Genomic DNA, 19576 nt, shown 5'->3' on the forward strand with positions numbered 1-19576 from the left:
CAAAAATTTTTGACCCAAAATTGATACTGCCTACAACAAATGCAAGGATGGGGGATAGGCAGAAACTGAGGGAGTGGCCAATGAGTAACTGGCCTGACATTATTAATGACACTCTGTTATGCTTTCAGACTGGAACGTAGTACGGGTGTCTTCTGAGAGGCTATACCCAACAGCTGACTCAGACAGATGCAGAGATCCACAGCCAAATGTGGATCTTTGGGACTCTTATAGAAAGGTTGGTGAAAGGATTGAAGACCATAAATGTACAAGAACTATACCAGAAAAAAAAAATAGATTGGACCAGAAAAGAATATCTTCTCTTCACATAATAATCAAAACACTAAATGTACAGAACAAAGAAAAAATGTTAAAATCTGTAAGACAAAAGGGTCAAATAACGTATAATACCAGACTAATCAGAATTATACAAGACTACTCAATAGAGATGCTAAAAGCCAGAAGATCCTAGAAAGATATCATGCAGACCCTAAGAGGCACAGATGCTAGCCCAGATTATTATACCAGAAAACTCTCAATCACCACAGAGAAACAAGACATTCCATGACAAAACTAAATCTAAACAATATCTTTTCTTTATGTGGCCTAGAGAGGATACAAGAATGAAAACTCCAAGACAAGGAGGGTAATTACAAGCACGAAAACACAAGAAATTAATCATCTTACAACAAACCCAAAAAAAAGGAGAATCACACACACACACACACACACACACCACCACCACCACCACCACCACCACCACCACCACCACCATCACCACCACCACCACCACCACTGCCACCATCTCCAAAAATGAACAATGGGAACTAACAATCATTTGTCTTTACTATCTCTCAATATCAATGGACATGGTACCCAATAAAAAGACATAGGCTAACAAACTGGATACTTAAACAGTATCCAGTATTTTGCTGCATACAAGAAACTCATATCATCAACAAAGATAGACAGTACCTTAGAGTAAAGGGCTGAAAATTTTTTCCAAGTAAATGGTCCAAAGAAACAAGTTGGAGTAGACATTTTAATATCCAATAAAGCAGGCGGGTCCGCTGCGTCTGAGACACCGCCGGAACCTGAAGGGACCGACGAGATAAACAGTTCTCTGCACCCAAATCCCGTGGGAGGGAGAGCTAAACCTTCAGAGAGGCAGACACGCCTGGGAAACCAGAAGAGACTGCACTCTGCACACATTACTGATTCCACTAAACGCCATCTGGAGCCCTGGTGCACGGAAGCTCCCAGAAAGGGCGGCACAAATCTTCCTGGTGGCTGCCGCCACGGAGAGTTCATAAGCAACACCCCACGAGCAAACTTGAGCATCAGGACCACAGGTAAGACCAACTTTTCTGCTACAAGCGACCTGCCGGGTGAACTCAAGACACAAGCCCACAGGAACAGCTTAAGACCTGTAGATAGGAAAAACTACACGCCTGAAAGCAGAACACTCTGTCCCCATAACTGGCTGAAAGAAAACAGGAAAACAGGTCTACAGCACTCCTGAAACACAGGCTTATAGGACAGTCTAGCCACTGTCAGAAATAGCAGAACAAAGTAACACTAGAGATAATGTGATGGCGAGAGGCAAGCGCAGGAACCCAAGCAACAGAAACTAAGACTACATGGCATCATCGGAGCCCAATTCTCCCACCAAAGCAAACATGAAATATCCAAACACACCAGAAAAGCAAGATCTAATTTCAAAATCATATTTGATCATGATGCTGGAGGACTGCAAGAAAGGCGTGAAGAACTCCCTTAGAGAACAAGTAGAAGCCTACAGAGAAGAATCGCAAAAAGTCCTAAAAGAATTCCAGGAAAACATAAATAAACAAGTAGAAGCCCATAGAGAGGAGTCACAAAAATCCCTGAAAGAATTCCAGGAAAACACAATCAAACAGTTGAAGGAATTAAAAATGGAAACAGAAGCAATCAAGAAAGAACACATGGAAACAACCCTGGATATAGAAAACCAAAAGAAGAGACAAGGAGCTGTAGATACGAGCTTCACCAACAGAATACAAGAGATGGAAGAGAGAATCTCAGGAGCAGAAGATTCCATAGAAATCATCGACTCAACTGTCAAAGATAATGTAAAGCAGAAAAAGCTACTGATCCAAAACATACAGGAAATCCAGGACTCAACGAGAAGATCAAACCTAAGGATAATAGGTATAGAAGAGAGTGAAGACTCCCAGCTCAAAGGACCAGTAAATATCTTCAACAAAATCATAGAAGAAAACTTCCCTAACCTAAAGAAAAAGATACCCATAGGCATACAAGAAGCCTACAGAACTCCAAATAGATTGGGCCAGAAAAGAAACTCCTCCCGAAACATAATAGTCAAAACACCAAACGCACAAAATAAAGAAAGAATATTAAAAGCAGTAAGGGAAAAAGGTCAAGTAACATATAAAGGCAGACCTATCAGAATCACACCAGACTTTTTGCCAGAAAATATGAAAGCCAGAAGATCCTGGACAGATGTCATACAGACCCTAAGAGAACACAAATGCCAGCCCAGGTTACTGTATCCTGCAAAACTCTCAATTAACATAGATGGAGAAACCAAGATATTCCATGACAAAACCAAATTTACACAATATCTTTCTACAAATCCAGCACTACAAAGGATAATAAATGGTAAAGCCCAACATAAGGAGGCAAGCTACACCCTAGAAGAAGCAAGAAACTAATCATCTTGGCAACAAAACAAAGAGAAGAAAACACACAAACATAACCTCATATCCAAATATGAATATAACAGGAAGCAATAATCACTATTCCTTAATATCTCTCAATATCAATGGCCTCAAATCCCCAATAAAAAGACATAGATTAATAAACTGGATACACAACGAGGACCCTATATTCTGCTGCCTACAGGAAACACACCTCAGAGACAAAGACAGACACTACCTAAGAGTGAAAGGATGGAAAACAACTTTCCAAGCAAATGGTCAGAAGAAGCAAGCTGGAGTAGCCATTCTAATATCAAATAAAATCAATTTTCAACTAAAAGTCATCAAAAAAGATAAGGAAGGACACTTCATATTCATCAAAGGAAAAATCCACCAAGGTGAACTCTCAATCCTAAATATCTATGCCCCAAATACAAGGGCACCTACATACATAAAAGAAACCTTACTAAAGTTCAAAACACACATTGCACCTCACACAATGATAGTAGGAGATTTCAACACCCCACTCTCATCAATGGACAGATCATGGAAACAGAAATTAAACAGAGAAGTAGACAGACTAAGAGAAGTCATGAGCCAAATGGACTTAACAGATATTTATAGAACATTCTATCCTAAAGCAAAAGAATATACCTTCTTCTCAGCTCCTCATGATACTTTCTCCAAAACTGACCATATAATTGGTCAAAAAACGGGCCTCAACAGGTACAGAAAGATAGAAATAATCCCATGCATGCTATCGGACCACCACGGCCTAAAGCTGGTCTTCAATAAGAATAAGGGGAGAATGCCCACATATATGTGGAAATTGAACAATGCTCTACTCAATGATAACCTGGTCAAGGAAGAAATAAAGAAAGAAATTAAAAACTTTTTAGAATTTAATGAAAAGGAAGGAACAACATACCCAAACTTATGGGACACAATGAAAGCTGTGCTAAGAGGAAAACTCATAGCGCTGAGTGCCTATAGAAAGAAACAGGAGAGAGCATATGTCACCTGCTTGACAACACACCTAAAAGCTCTAGAACAAAAAGAAGCAAATACACCCAGGAGGAGTAGAAGGCAGGAAATAATCAAACTCACAGCTGAAATCAACCAAGTAGAAACAAAAAGGACCATAGAAAGAATCAACAGAACCAAAAGTTGGTTCTTTGAGAAAATCAACAAGATAGATAAACCCTTAGCCAGACTAACGAGAGGACACAGAGAGTGTGACCAAATTAACAAAATCAGAAATGAAAAGGGAGATATAACTACAGATTCAGAGGAAATTCAAAAAATCATCAGATCTTACTATAAAAGCCTACATTCAACAAAACTTGAAAATCTGCAGGAAATGGACAATTTCCTACACAGATATCAGGTACCGAAGTTAAATCAGGAACAGATAAACCACTTAAACAACCCCATAACTCCTACGGAAATAGAAACAGTCATTAAAGGTCTCCCAACCAAAAAGAGCCCAGGTCCAGACGGGTTTAGTGCAGAATTCTATCAGACCTTCATAGAAGACCTCATACCAATATTATCCAAACTATTCCACAAAATTGAAACAGATGGCACACTACCGAATTCCTTCTATGAAGCCACAATTACTCTTATACCTAAACCACACAAAGACCCAACAAAGAAAGAGAACTTCAGACCAATTTCCCTTATGAATATCGACGCAAAAATACTTAATAAAATTCTGGAAAACCGAATTCAAGAGCACATCAAAACAATCATCCACATGATCAAGTAGGCTTCATCCCAAGCATGCAGGGATGCTTTAATATTCGGAAAACCATCAACGTGATCCATTATATAAACAAACTGAAAGAACAAAACCACATGATCATTTCATTAGATGCTGAGAAAGCATTTGACAAAATTCAACACCCCTTCATGATAAAAGTCCTGGAAACAATAGGAATTTAAGGCCCATACCTAAACATAGTAAAAGCCATATACAGCAAACCAGTTGCTAACATTAAACTAAATGGAGAGAAACTTGAAGCAATCCCACTAAAATCAGGGACTAGACAAGGCTGCCCACTCTCTCCCTACTTATTCAATATATTCTTGACATTCTAGCCAGAGCAATCAGACAACAAAAGGAGGTCAAGGAGATACAGATCAGAAAAGAAGAAGTCAAAATATCACTATTTGCAGATGATATGATAGTATATTTAAGTGATCCCAAAAGTTCCACCAGAGAACTACTAAAGCTGATAAACAACATCAGCAAAGTGGCTGGGTATAAAATTAACTCAAATAAATCAGTAGCCTTCCTCTACACAAAAGAGAAACAAGCCGAGAAAGAAATTAGGGAAACGACACCCTTCATTATAGATCCAAATAATACAAAGTACCTCGGTGTGACTTTAACCAAGCGAGTAAAAGATCTGTACAATAAGAACTTCAAGACTCTGAAGCAAGAAATTGAAGAAGACCTCAGAAGATGGAAAGATCTCCCATTCTCATGGATCGGCAGGATTAATATAGTAAAAATGGCCATTTTATCAAAAGCGATCTACATATTCAATGCAATCCCCATCAAAATCCCAATCCAATTCTTCAAAGAGTTAGACAGAACAATTTGCATATTCATCTGGAATAACATAAAGCCCAGGATAGCTAAAACTATCCTCAACAATAAAAGGAGTTCAGGGGGGATCACTATCCCTGAACTCAAGCAGTATTACAGAGCAATAGTGATAAAAACTGCATGGTATTGGTACAGAGACAGACAGATAAACCAATGGAATAGAATTGAAGACCCAGAAATGAACCCACACACCTATGGTCACTTGATTTTTGACAAAGGAGCCAAAACCATCAAATGGAAAAAAGATAGCATTTTCAGCAAATGGTGCTGGTTCAACTGGAGGTCAGCATGTAGAAGAATGCAGATCGATCTATTCTTATCACCCTGTACAAAGCTTAATCTAAGTGGATAAAGGACCTCCACATCAAACCACATACACTCAAACTAATAGAAGAAAAACTAAGGAAGGATCTGGAACACATGGGCACTGGAAAAAATTTCCTGAACAAAACACCAATGGCTTATGCTCTAAGATCAAGAATCGACAAATGGGATCTCATAAAACTACAAAGCTTCTGTAAGGCAAAGGACACTGTGGTTAGGACAAAATGGCAACCAACAGATTGGGAAAAGATCTTTACCAATCCTACAACAGATAGAGGCCTTATATCCAAAATATACAAAGAACTCAAGAAGTTAGACCACACGGAGACAAATAACCCTATTAAAAATGTGGTTCAGAGCTAAACAAAGAATGCACAGCTGAGGAATGCCGAATGGCTGAGAAACACCTAAAGAAATGTTCAACATCTTTAGTCATAAGGGAAATGCAAATCAAAACAACCCTGAGATTTCACCTCACACCAGTGAGAATGGCTAAGATCAAAAACTCAGGTGACAGCAGATGCTGGCGAGGATGCGGAGAAAGAGGAACACTCCTCCATTGTTGGTGGGATTGCAGACTGGTAAAACCATTCTGGAAATCAGTCTGGAGGTTCCTCAGAAAATTGGACATTGAACTGCCTAAGGATCCAGCTATACCTCTCTTGGGCATATACCCAAAAAATGCCCCAACATATAAAAAAGACACGTGCTCCACTATGTTCATAGCAGCCTTATTTATAATAGCCAGAAGATGGAAAGAACCCAGATGCCCTTCAGCAGAGGAATGGATACAGAAAATGTGGTACATCTACACAATGGAATATTACTCAGCTATCAAAAACAATGACTTTATGAAATTCGTAGGCAAATGGTTGGAACTGGAAAATATCATCCTGAGTGAGGTAACCCAATCACAGAGAAACACACATGGTATGCACTCATTGATAAGTGGCTATTAGCCCAAATGCTTGAATTACCCTAGATGCGTAGAACAAATGAAACTCAAGATGGATGATCAAAATGTGAATGCTTCACTCCTTCTTTAAAAGGGGAACAAGAATACCCTCGGCAGGGAATAGAGAGGCAAAGATTAAAACAGACACAAAAGGAACACCCATTCAGAGCCTGCCCCACATGTGGCCCATACATATACAGCCATCCAATTAGACAAGATGGATGAAGCAAAGAAGTGCAGGCTGACAGTAGCCAGATGTTGATCGCTCCTGAGAGACACAGCCAGAATAAGCAAATACAGAGGCAAATGCCAGCAGCAAACCACTGAACTGAGAATAGGACCCCCGTTGAAGGAATCAGAGAAAGGACTGAAAGAGCTTGAAGGGGCTCGAGACCCCATATGAACAACAATGCCAAGCAACCAGAGCTTCCAGGGACTAAGCCACTACCTAAAGACTATACATGGACTGACCCTGGACTCTGACCTCATAGGTAGCATTGAATATTCTAGTAAGGTCACCAGTGGAAGGGGAAGCCCTTGGTCCTGCTAAGACTGAACCCCCAGTTAACGTGATCGTTGGGGGGAGGGCAGCAATGGGGGGAGGATGGGGAGGGGAACACCCATGAAGAAAGGGAGGTGGAGGGATTAGGGGTATGTTTGCCCTGAAACCGGGAAAGGGAATAACACTCGAAATGTAAATAACACTCGAAATGTAAATAAGAAACACTCAAGTTAATAAAAAAATCCAATAAAGCAGACTTTCAACCAAAAGTAATCAAAAAGACATGAGGAAGCACTCTTCTTACTCACCAAAGGAAAACACCCACCAAGATAAACTCTCAATTCTATACATCTATACCGCCAAAGCAAGAGCACCCACATTTGTACAGAAACTCTACTGAAGCTCAAAACACACATTAATAGTGGGAAACTTCAACCCTCACTGTCACCAATGGACAGGTCATTGAAATAAAAACTAAGCAGAAACACAGTGAAACTAACAGAAGTTATGAACCAAATGGTTCTAACATATATCTATAGAACATTTCACCTGTGAACAAAACAATATTCTAGTCAGAGAATTTAGAAAACTGTTTTATCTCAGCGAGTATGAAAACATAACAATACAATAAGAATAGAAAGAACTCATATGGGTAGGCAGACCAGGAATAACAATAGGAGGGAGTTAGGATTGACTTGCAATAATCAGAATTAATTCAATATTTGTATGAAACTGTCAAAGAGTAAAGTCAATAAGAGTTAAAGGAGAGAGGATAAATTTTAGGTTGAAAGTTTTGTGGGTGGATTAGCGTGTCTAATGCTTCACTAGGGTTCCTGTCTGGCTATAAGAGGTGGCCTCTTCAAGTTCTATATCCCCAATGTAGTAAGTTACAGCTAAGGTAACCTTCATTGATTCTTGGGTGTTTGCATTTCCCAGGTCTCTGTCTCATCCTGGAGATGCTCTCTATCTTCTCACTGCTGTCAGTTACAGATTTCTATTCATTTTCACGGCCATGTAGCCATCTCTCCTGTCCTCTATTTCCCTCCCCAAACTGTGTCACTCCCAGTTACTTCCCTCCATCTCCCTCTTCTGACTATTTTATTCCTCCATCTGAACAAGACTCAAGTTCCTTTACTAGAGCCTTCTTTCCTATTTATCTTCTTTTGGTCTGTGAAGTGTAACATAGTACCTGAATTTTATGACTATTACCCACTTATAAGTGAGTCCATACAATACATGTCCTTTGGGGACTGGCTTACCTCACACAGGATGATAATCTCAAGTTTCATTTATATTCCTGTAAAATTCATGATGTCTTGTTTTAATAGTTGATTATTATTCCATTGTGTAAATGTTCCAAATTTTCTTTATCCATTCTTCACTTGAAGAAGGTCTTAGGTTGTTTCCAGCTTCTGGTTATTACAGATAAAGGTCATATGAACATAGTTGAGCAAGTGATTTTTCTGGAATGGGAGAGCATCTTTTGGGTATATTCTGAGATGTAGTAGCTGGGTCTTGAGGTAGAACTATTCCCAGTTTTCTGAGAAGACACCAAATCGATTTCCAAAGTGCTTATACAAGTTTGCACTCCTATCAGCAGTGGAGGAGTGTTGCCCTTGCTCCACATTCTTGAAGGCATGCGCTAACTCCTGAGATTTTTCATCTTAGCCATTCTGATGGGATTCAACCTCACATTTGTTTTGTTTTCCATTTCTCTGATGACTAGGGACTCTGAACATCTTTTTAAGTTCTTCTCAGCCATTTGAAATTCTTCTGTAAAGAATTCTCTGTTTAGGTCCATACCTCATTTTTAAAATTGGGTTATGTGGGTTATTGGTGTCTAACTTCTTCATACGTTTTGGAGATTAGCCCTCTGTCAGATTAGGGTTGGTGAATATCCTTCCTCAATCTGTGGGCTGTTGATTTGTCCTATTGACAATGTCCTTTGCCCTACAAAAGTTTTGCCCTTTTATCAGGTCCCATTTATCAATTGTTGATTTTAGAACCTGAGCTCTTTGTGTTCTGTTCAGGGAATCCTCTCTTGAACCAAATGCATTCAAGGGTATTTCCCAGTTTCATTCCTATGAGATTTATTGTGTCAGGTTTTATGCTGAGGTCCTTGATTCACTTGAACTTTAATTTTTTGCAGAGTGTTAAGAAAGGATCTATTTTCATTTTTCTACATGTAGACATCCAGTTAGTCCAGCAACATTTGTTGAAGATGCTTTCCTTTTTCCATTGTATGGTTCTGGGTTCTTTATCAAAAAAACAAGTGTGAGGGAGGAAGAAGAGGGAAGGAATAGCCATCCAATAACTGGCCCAAATTCAGACCCATCCCATTAGCAAGTGCCAATCACTAACACTATTAATGATTCTGTGCTACGCTTGCCATCAGGACCATGTTGTCCTCTGAGAGACTCTACCCAGCAGCTGACTCAGACAGATAAAGGTTTCCATAGCCAAACAGTGGATGGAGCTTGGGTACTGATATGGAAAAATAGAAGGAAGGATTGTGGCCCAGAAGGAGCAGGAACTCCACCAGAAAACCAACAGCATCAACCAACGTGGACGCTTGGGGCTCTCAGATTCTGAACCACCAACAAAAATGTAGCCAAGCTGGATCTAGGCCTTGGTAACCTTCATATATAGCAGATGTGCAGCTTGCCCTTCATGTGGGTCCTGAACAACTGGATCAGGGACTATCCTAAAAGATGTTGCCTGTACCTGGGATATGTTCTACTAGCTGAGCATTTTCTCAAGCCTCTGAGTGAAAGTGTCCTGTCTCCCAGAGACTTGAAATGCCAGGATGGGGAGAGAAACCCGGGGAGTCCCCACATACTCAGAGGAGAAAGGGATGGGGTATTAGGGAAAGATTGTGGAAGGGAGTGACCTTGAGGGGGATAGTGTACATGATGTTAATTGAATAAGTAAAAAAAGCTTTAAATTAAATAAAAATGTTAAAGGAGAGGATAGCAAGATGGAGCAGTAGTTAGCAGATTTGCTACTAGGCAGACAATGCAAGTTTTGTTCTTGAAATGTACATCATAGCCCACAGCCATCTCTAACTTCAGTTCTACAAGATCTATTTCTGGTCCCTGAAGGCACAGGCACCTATATGGTGTGTGTGAGTGTGTGTGTGTGTGTGTGTGTGTGTGTGTGTGCATGTGTGTGTGTGCAGGCAAAACAACTCTCAATTTTTGAGAGCAGATGTGGTGACAGTTTTCTGAAGTTTCAGGGATATTTGTACAATCCACTGACTAATATTTTAAAGGTTCATGAGACTGACTTAAGAGAGGCCATTTGTGTTGGACTTTAGGAAAATGTCAATGGAATAACGGTGTTAGAAAACAAGGCCTCTAGAGACTAGTTAGGTTCATGGGAAAGAGACAGCCAAAAGTCATTGGTCTCTAGGAATAGCAAAATTAAATTCTTGGCTTTCCAGACCTGTGCCCCAGAGGGTAATCAGCTGCTTAAACAATAATGATGTAAAAATAGGGAAATGTGCCCAATGAGCAAATATAGGACACTTCAAGCTTGTCATCTAATGTCCTTCAGAGTATTCAGCCTTGGACAGAAGCTGGAGAGGGAGAACTCATTGCATTTTAAGTCTTAAGTGTTTCCAGTTCTTTGTGCTGTGTGGACTGGTTTGGAGCTTCGGTCTCCACCATTCTCTGAGAAGCTTGAGCTGACATTCTGGGAACTTCAAAGAGAGTGCTCGGGTGAGTCTCAGAACTCTAAAGACACCGCAAGAAATTGTCAAAGAAAGGTGGTCTCGGGTTCATCCTTCTGAGGTCACTGGAGAGCCAGTCCCTGTTAGTGTAGTGGGATTTCTCTGAGCTTACCTAGGCATTCAATTTCATTACAGTGTAAGAACTACCGAGTAATCTTCACAGTAAAAAGTAGTGAAAGAATGAAGGACTGTGGTGCCGAGAAATAAAGGCATTTTTGTATTAAACAAGATTTATTGTGTTTAGGATAATGAGAAACATCAGTAGAAAGCATTCTTACACATTGATGAGAAATGGTTATTAAATATCACCTCTTGTATGAATGTACACACACACACACACACACACACACACACACACACACACGGAGGGGGTGATTGCTCCAATCTCTGAGAGACTCAATGTTTCTATGAGTTATTGTTCATTTTCTTTCTCTACTGAAAACGCCTAGACAGTCCTCTCTTGTATTCTCTTATGGGAGTATATATGTATTCCTGGTTTCAAATGTACTCTTCCAGTGTATGTATTAGAGTTCTTTTACTTTCTATTTTCACAAATTACCTGCCTTATTCCACTTATTCCTTCATTATTCCCAGATGTATGTTTACAGTAATATTTAAAAGTTTGTTTAGTATGTACAAATCTAGTATAATCAGGCATACTTGTGTTAAAATGTCTTCTTGCTCATCAGAAAGAATTCATTAATGTGTCATTTATTTTTGTATGTTTTTCTATCAGGCCAGTTTTACATGTTTCCAGTGTGTTTCTTCACCTTTATTATTCTTTATTGTTATTTGCATGTCTGTAATCAGATACAACTCAAAAGGAGAGGGGTACCAACACTTTTATTCATTAGTTACATTGTACTCACTCTTTTCATCATTTAAGAAACACCCATTGAGTTGAGCATATTTCAACATGCAGCTCTAGGAGATACTAAGTTTGGATAAAACTGCCTCCATGCATTTAGAGATGGTTTTAAAAATCATACTTGTTTACTTTCAGGTCTTTAAGAGTTTGGCTTTAAGTTACTTATCCCTTATAATATCATTAAAATTTTTTCTTTTAGCTATTTGGTTCATATCGAAACACACTAAATTAAAATGAATGTTATATAAAGTAAAGGGTGTCACTGAAGTCTAGAGAAGAAAACATGATAGGAGAAAATGAGGTTCAAACTGATTCCACATAATTCAACACGAGTGCTTAAGATCTCATGATCTGCAGTATGCCAACGGAATTACACTTTCAAACTTACACTTCCACATCTAATATTTATTTCATAGAAGTAATAAAACATTACTTTAAAAACAGTACACTTGTGATTTATTACATGTTTTTAATCTGAAATTTAGAAGAGAGGAATGTAAATTTTTACAACATAGGTAAGTAATAAATATTGAAGGAAATGGCAGCACTAAAACCCATGATGTGAATATCACATGCTGTGTATTTGTGTGGAATTATCCCTCCAAATCCTATGTATATTAGAAGTTACTAGGGATAAATTAAAAGCCAGAACCAATGACAACAAATAGTAACACTGCATGGTATCATGATTACCCTTCCTTTCACTTTGTGCTTCCCTATCTTTAGCCACACTAAAGAAAACATGTCATTCTAAAACATTGTAGGATTGTGGACATGGTAATAAGAAAAAATGAGATAGAGGACACATAAGAAAATGTTGTAGAGAATGGAAATTTGATTGAGATACTCTATATAAAAGTTCATATATGTCACAATGAGTCACCGCACTTTGAATAAATAAAAGTAGTGATGATACTAGATAAAACAAAAAGATCTCCATAATCTAAATGTACCAAGGAAAAATGATTAGATAATGCTGCCCCCTTTTTTAGGGGTTCTTAGTATGTCTTAAAGTATCTCTCTACATATTATGTGTGCATCCTTGATCAAACATTGTGTATGAAATGCTCCAGTAGGATTCTAGGCCTGTCATTATGCTTTATATATCTCCTCCAATTTGATTTTCTACTTCTCTGCCTATCTTCTGAATAAGACTAATTAAGAGTCCCAGACATCTGAAAATGAATGTTCATAGTACAGTTTAACTGTTTCACACCATGTAGATGACTGTATCTTTTTCATGGATTTATAATTGTACCCATGCTGAAGTAATAATTTTGCTTTTACATTAAACCATAATTCTCAATGTGAAGTAATTTCACTCTTCAGTGTCTATAACTGCACATCTGCCATATAGGGAGGTTTCATTAGAAGCTAGGTTGATTCTAAGCATCCTATAATACACACAACATCCCACGACATAGATTGATATGTTCAGAATGTTACCTGGTTACTATGTAGAAAGTCCTGGGTATGATTTTTCCAAAATGCATAAATCACAGATATAGGCACACATGCATGACAGACACTAAAGGCAGCTTCAAGCTTCCATTTAAGTTATACCCACTGTAATATTTTTCAGCCCATTGGCACTGTTTGTCCTGTTATAAGGTAGTTGCCTTAAAATAGTTTTAGCTGTTATTCTATTTCTCTATCCTCTCTCTCTCTCTCTCTCTCTCTCTCTCTCTCTCTCTCTCTCTCTCTCTCTCTTTCTCTCTCTCTCTCTCTGTGTGTGTGTGAGTGTGTGTGTGTTGTGTCTCTGTGTTTCTGTCTCTGTCTCTCTGTCTCTGTTTGTCTCTGTCTCTGTCACACACACACACACACACACACACACACACACACACACACTGTGAAAAGGGTGAATTTTACTAAAAGGGTGAAATCTGCTGAACCTACACGTGGACAAATAAATGTCATACCATCACCCCAAAGGCAATAAACATGATTCCTTTGCTTTCCTATATTCTTTTCATGCATATACATGAAGGACTTTTTGTTTGTTATCAATCTCTAAAAAGTCTCTAAGTGCTGCCTGAACCATATTTAGAACTAATATTATGTATTCATAATAATTTATCATTGAAATTGTAGAATACATGGAAAGGTTCAGAGAGTAAAAGGAATGTCTATCAAGATTACCATCAGAGCCTCCTTAAGGAAAACAATTCCATGCAAACAATTCAGAAGTCGATGTATTAAAAATATAAAAAGTATGTCATCTATAATAATGTGAGAAGAAGAGTCACATTAGCTTGCTTTAATCTCATCTCACATTCACATATGAATGATGGAAACAGGGAACAACACAAGAAGAATTTCAAGTTTTTTTCTTCTTGGATTTTCAGAAAACCCACACCTTCAATTGCTCATTTTTGCACTGTTCCTGTCCATGTACATGGTAACAGTGTTTGGGAACCTGCTTATCATCATGGCTATCATCACACAGTCTCACCTGCATTCACCCATGTACTTCTTCCTTGCTAACCTATCCTTTGTGGACATCTGTTTCACCTCCACCACCATCCCAAAGATGCTGGTAAATATACACACCCAGAGCAAGACCATCACCTATGTACACTGTATTAGCCAAATGTGTGTCTTCTTGGTTTTTGGTGAACTGGACAACTTTCTCCTGGCTGTGATGGCCTATGACCGATATGTGGCTATCTGTCATCCACTGTATTACACAGTCATTGTGAACCACCGTCTCTGTATCCTGCTGCTTCTGCTGTCCTGGGATGTTAGCATCCTCCATGCCTTATTACAGAGTTTAATGGTGCTACAGTTGACCTTCTGTGGAGATGTGAAAATCCCTCACTTCTTCTGTGAGCTTAATCAGCTGTCCCAACTCACCTGTTCAGACAACTTTCCAAGTCACCTCATAATGAATCTTATACCTGTTATGTTGGGAGCCATTTCCCTAAGTGGTATCCTTTACTCTTATTTCAAGATAGTGTCCTCCATACGTTCTATCTCCTCAGTTCAAGGGAAGCACAAGGCATTTTCTACATGTGCCTCTCACCTTTCCATTGTCTCCTTATTTTATAGTACAGGCATTGGAGTATACATCAGTTCTGCTGTGGTCCAAAGTTCACATTTTGCTGCAAGAGTTTCAGTCATGTATACTGTGATCATCCCCATGCTGAACCCCTTCATTTATAGTCTAAGGAATAAAGATGTGAAGAGAGCTCTGGAAAGACTGTTAGAAGGAAAACTGTAGCATATATCATTGGACTGGATGAAGTTCCCATGATTGCAGAGGGTGCAGCTACAGAGCCAAAAAATAGGGCTCTGTCTTTAGATCATACAGGGATAGATACATCTGGATATTTTGTGGAGAGACTGGAGAGGTTGTTGAAAGTTACAGGAATACTTGCTGTTCTCCGGAAGACCAAAATTTAGTTCCTGGGAGCCATAATCACAGTTCATGACTGCATGCAAATCAAGCTCTAAGGGATTAAATACTCTCTTCTCACCTTTCTAGATACCTAAACTAACAGGCACAATACCACACACACATATGGATGAGTAAAAATAAAATAGATCTTATGATTGTACATAAGTATTCCCAGGAGTTTCCATTTCTCTCATTCTGGCTGTCGACATGATACAAACAAGCCACATTACTAATATATTTGTTCTCTCTGTTATACAACAATTTCTATAGTTGTCCTGGATTCCCAGAGTTATTCCAAACACAGGACTGAAATTATATAGGTCAGCAACACTTAAAAATTATTTCTTTTTTTTTCTTTTTTTTTTTATTAACTTGAGTATTTCTTTTTTTTTTTTATTACTGTCAGCTTTTTCTATGTGAAATGCTAGGCTTACACCTAATCTGTTTAATGTCATAGAAATATATATGCCCACATATTATTTTTTTACTTTTTTCTTTTATTGGATATTTTCTTTATTTACATTTCTTTTTTTGTTTTTTTTTTTTGTTTTTTTTTGTTTTTTTTTCTTTTTTCTTTTTTTTTTTATTAACTTGAGTATTTCTTATATACATTTCGAGTGTTATTCCCTTTCCCGGTTTCCGGGCAAACATCCCCCTCCCCCCTCCCCTTCCTTATGGGTGTTCCCCTCCCAACCCTCCCCCCATTGCCGCCCTCCCCCCATAGACTAGTTCACTGGGGGTTCAATCTTAGCAGGACCCAGGGCTTCCCCTTCCACTGGTGCTCTTACTAGGATATTCATTGCTACCTATGGGGTCAGAGTCCAGGGTCAGTCCATGTATAGTCTTTAGGTAGTGGCTTAGTCCCTGGAAGCTCTGGTTGCTTGGCATTGTTGTACTTTTGGGGTCTCGAGCCCCTTCAAGCTCTTCCAGTTCTTTCTCTGATTCCTTCAATAGGGGACCTATTCTCAGTTCAGTGATTTGCTGCTGGCATTCGCCTCTGTATTTGCTGTATTCTGGCTGTGTCTCTCAGGAGCGATCTACATCCGGCTCCTGTCGGTCTGCACTTCTTTGCTTCATCCATCTTGTCTAATTGGGTGGCTGTATATGTATGGGCCAAATGTGGGACAGGCTCTGAATGGGTGTTCCTTCAGTCTCTGTTTTAATCTTTGCCTCTCCCTTCCCTGCCAAGGGTATTCTTTTTCCTCATTTAAAGAAGGAGTGAAGCATTCACATTTTGATCATCCGTCTTGAGTTTCGTTTGTTCTAGGGATCTAGGGTAATTCAAGCATTTGGGCTAATAGCCACTTATCAATGAGTGCATACCATGTATGTCTTTCTGTGATTGGGTTAGCTCACTCAGGATGATATTTTCCAGTTCCAACCATTTGCCTACGAATCTCATAAACTCGTTGTTTTTGATAGCTGAGTAATATTCCATTGTGTAGATGTACCACATTTTCTGTATCCATTCCTCTGTTGAAGGGCATCTGGGTTCTTTCCATTTTCTGGCTATTATAAATAAGGCTGCGATGAATATAGTGGAGCACGTATCTCTTTTATATGTTGAGGCATCTTTTGGGTATATGCCCAAGAGAGGTATAGCTGGATCCTCAGGCAGTTCAATGTCCAATTTTCTGAGGAACCTCCAGACTGATTTCCAGAATGGTTTTACCAGTCTGCAATCCCACCAACAATGGAGGAGTGTTCCTCTTTCTCCACATCCTCGCCAGCATCTGCTGTCACCTGAGTTTTTGATCTTAGCCAATCGCACTGGTGTGAGGTGAAATCTCAGGGTTGTTTTGATTTGCATTTCCCTTATGACTAAAGATGTTGAACATTTCTTTAGGTGTTTCTCAGCCATTCGGCATTCCTCAGCTGTGAATTCTTTGTTTAGCTCTGAACCCCATTTTTTAATAGGGTTATTTGTTTCCCTGCGTTCTAACTTCTTGAGTTCTTTGTATATTTTGGATATAAGGCCTCTATCTGTTGTAGGATTGGTAAAGATCTTTTCCCAATCTGTTGGTTGCCGTTTTGTCCTAACCACAGTGTCCTTTGCCTTACAGAAGCTTTGCAGTTTTATGAGATCCCATTTGTCGATTCTTGATCTTAGAGCATAAGCCATTGGTGTTTTGTTCAGGAAATTTTTTCCAGTGCCCATGTGTTCCAGATGCTTCCCTAGTTTTTCTTCTATTAGTTTGAGTGTGTCTGCTTTGATGTGGAGGTCCTTGATCCACTTGGACTTAAGCTTTGTACAGGGTGATAAGCATGGATCGATCTGCATTCTTCTACATGTTGCCCTCCAGTTGAACCAGCACCATTTGCTGAAAATGCTATCTTTTTTCCATTGGATGGTTTTGGCTCCTTTGTCAAAAATCAAGTGACCATAGGTGTGTGGGTTCATTTCTGGGTCTTCAATTCTATTCCATTGGTCTATCTGTCTGTCTCTGTACCAATACCATGCAGTTTTTATCACTATTGCTCTGTAATACTGCTTGAGTTCAGGGATAGTGATTCCCCCTGAAGTCCTTTTATTGTTGAGGATAGCTTTAGCTATCCTGGGTTTTTTGTTATTCCAGATGAATTTGCAAATTGTTCTGTCTAACTCTTTGAAGAATTGGATTGGTATTTTGATGGGGATTGCATTGAATCTGTAGATTGCTTTTGGTAAAATGGCCATTTTTACTATATTAATCCTGCCAATCCATGAGCATGGGAGATCTTTCCATCTTCTGAGGTCTTCTTCAATTTCTTTCCTCAGTGTCTTGAAGTTCTTATTGTACATATCTTTTACTTGCTTGGTTACAGTCACACCGAGGTACTTTATATTATTTGGGTCTATTATGAAGGGTGTCGTTTCCCTAATTTCTTTCTCGGCTTGTTTCTCTTTTGTATAGAGGAAGGCGACTGATTTATTTGAGTTAATTTTATACCCAGCCACTTTGCTGAAGTTGTTTATCAGCTTTAGTAGTTCTCTGGTGGAACTTTTGGGATCACTTAAATATACTATCATGTCATCTGCAAATAGTGATATTTTGACCTCTTCTTTTCCGATCTGTATCCCCTTGATCTCCTTTTGTTGTCTGATTGCTCTGGCTAGAACTTCAAGAACTATATTGAATAAGTAGGGAGAGAGTGGGCAGCCTTGTCTAGTCCCTGATTTTAGTGGGATTGCTTCAAGTTTCTCTCCATTTAGTTTAATGTTAGCAACTGGTTTGCTGTATATGGCTTTTACTATGTTTAGGTATGGGCCTTGAATTCCTATTCTTTCCAGGACTTTTATCATGAAGGGGTGTTGAATTTTGTCAAATGCTTTCTCAGCATCTAATGAAATGATCATGTGGTTCTGTTCTTTCAGTTTGTTTATATAATGGATCACGTTGATGGTTTTCCGTATATTAAACCATCCCTGCATGCCTGGGATGAAGCCTACTTGATCATGGTGGATGATTGTTTTGATGTGCTCTTGAATTCGGTTTGCCAGAATTTTATTGAGTATTTTTGCGTCGATATTCATAAGGGAAATTGGTCTGAAGTTCTCTTTCTTTGTTGTGTCTTTGTGTGGTTTAGGTATAAGAGTAATTGTGGCTTCGTAGAAGGAATTCTGTAGTGCTCCATCTGTTTCAATTTTGTGGAATAGTTTGGATAATATTGGTATGAGGTCTTCTATGAAGGTTTGATAGAATTCTGCACTAAACCCGTCTTGACCTGGGCTCTTTTTGGTTGGGAGACCTTTAATGACTGCTTCTATTTCCTTAGGAGTTATGGGGTTGTTTAACTGGTTTATCTGTTCCTGATTTAACTTCGATACCTGGTATCTGTCTAGGAAATTGTCCATTTCCTGAAGATTTTCAAATTTTGTTGAATATAGGTTTTTATAGTAAGATCTGATGATTTTTTGAATTTCCTCTGAATCTGTAGTTATGTCTCCCTTTTCATTTCTGATTTTGTTAATTTGGACGCACTCTCTGTGTCCTCTCGTTAGTCTGGCTAAGGGTTTATCTATCTTGTTGATTTTCTCAAAGAACCAACTTTTGGTTCTGTTGATTCTTTCTATGGTCCTTTTTGTTTCTACTTGGTTGATTTCAGCTCTGAGTTTGATTATTTCCTGCCTTCTACTCCTCCTGGGTGTATTTGCTTCTTTTTGTTCTAGAGCTTTTAGGTGTGCTGTCACGCTGCTGACATATGCTCTTTCCTGTTTCTTTCTGCAGGCACTCAGCGCTATGAGTTTTCCTCTTAGCACAGCTTTCATTGTGTCCCATAAGTTTGAGTATGTTGTATCTTCATTTTCATTAAATTCTAAAAAGTTTTTAATTTCTTTCTTTATTTCCTCCTTGACCAGGTTATCATTGAGTAGAGCATTGTTCAATTTCCACGTATATGTGGGCATTCTTCCCTTATTGTTATTGAAGACCAGTTTTAGGCCGTGGTGGTCCGATAGCACGCATGGGATTATTTCTATCTTTCTGTACCTGTTGAGGCCCGTTTTTGGA

At 38.9% G+C, this 19576-nt stretch overlaps 1 protein-coding gene across 1 annotated transcript; it reads left to right on the forward strand.

The window, feature by feature from the left end:
• Positions 1 to 13976: 13976 nt before the first annotated feature.
• On the forward strand, positions 13977 to 14909 carry Or7a39 (olfactory receptor family 7 subfamily A member 39). The gene has a single exon (NM_001000709.1). The coding sequence runs from the start codon at positions 13977 to 13979 to the stop codon at positions 14907 to 14909; it is 933 nt and encodes a 310-aa protein (NP_001000709.1).
• Positions 14910 to 19576: the final 4667 nt, after the last annotated feature.

Source organism: Rattus norvegicus, chromosome 7 (assembly GCF_021556685.1).
Source record: "Rattus norvegicus strain SHRSP/BbbUtx chromosome 7, alternate assembly SHRSP_T2T, whole genome shotgun sequence".
NCBI classification, from domain to species: domain Eukaryota; kingdom Metazoa; phylum Chordata; class Mammalia; order Rodentia; family Muridae; genus Rattus; species Rattus norvegicus.

What these genes read in the sequence shown, in the direction of transcription:
- Or7a39 (NM_001000709.1), top strand. Translation starts at nt 13,977, where the DNA reads ATGGAAACAGGGAACAACACAAGAAGAATTTCAAGTTTTTTTCTTCTT.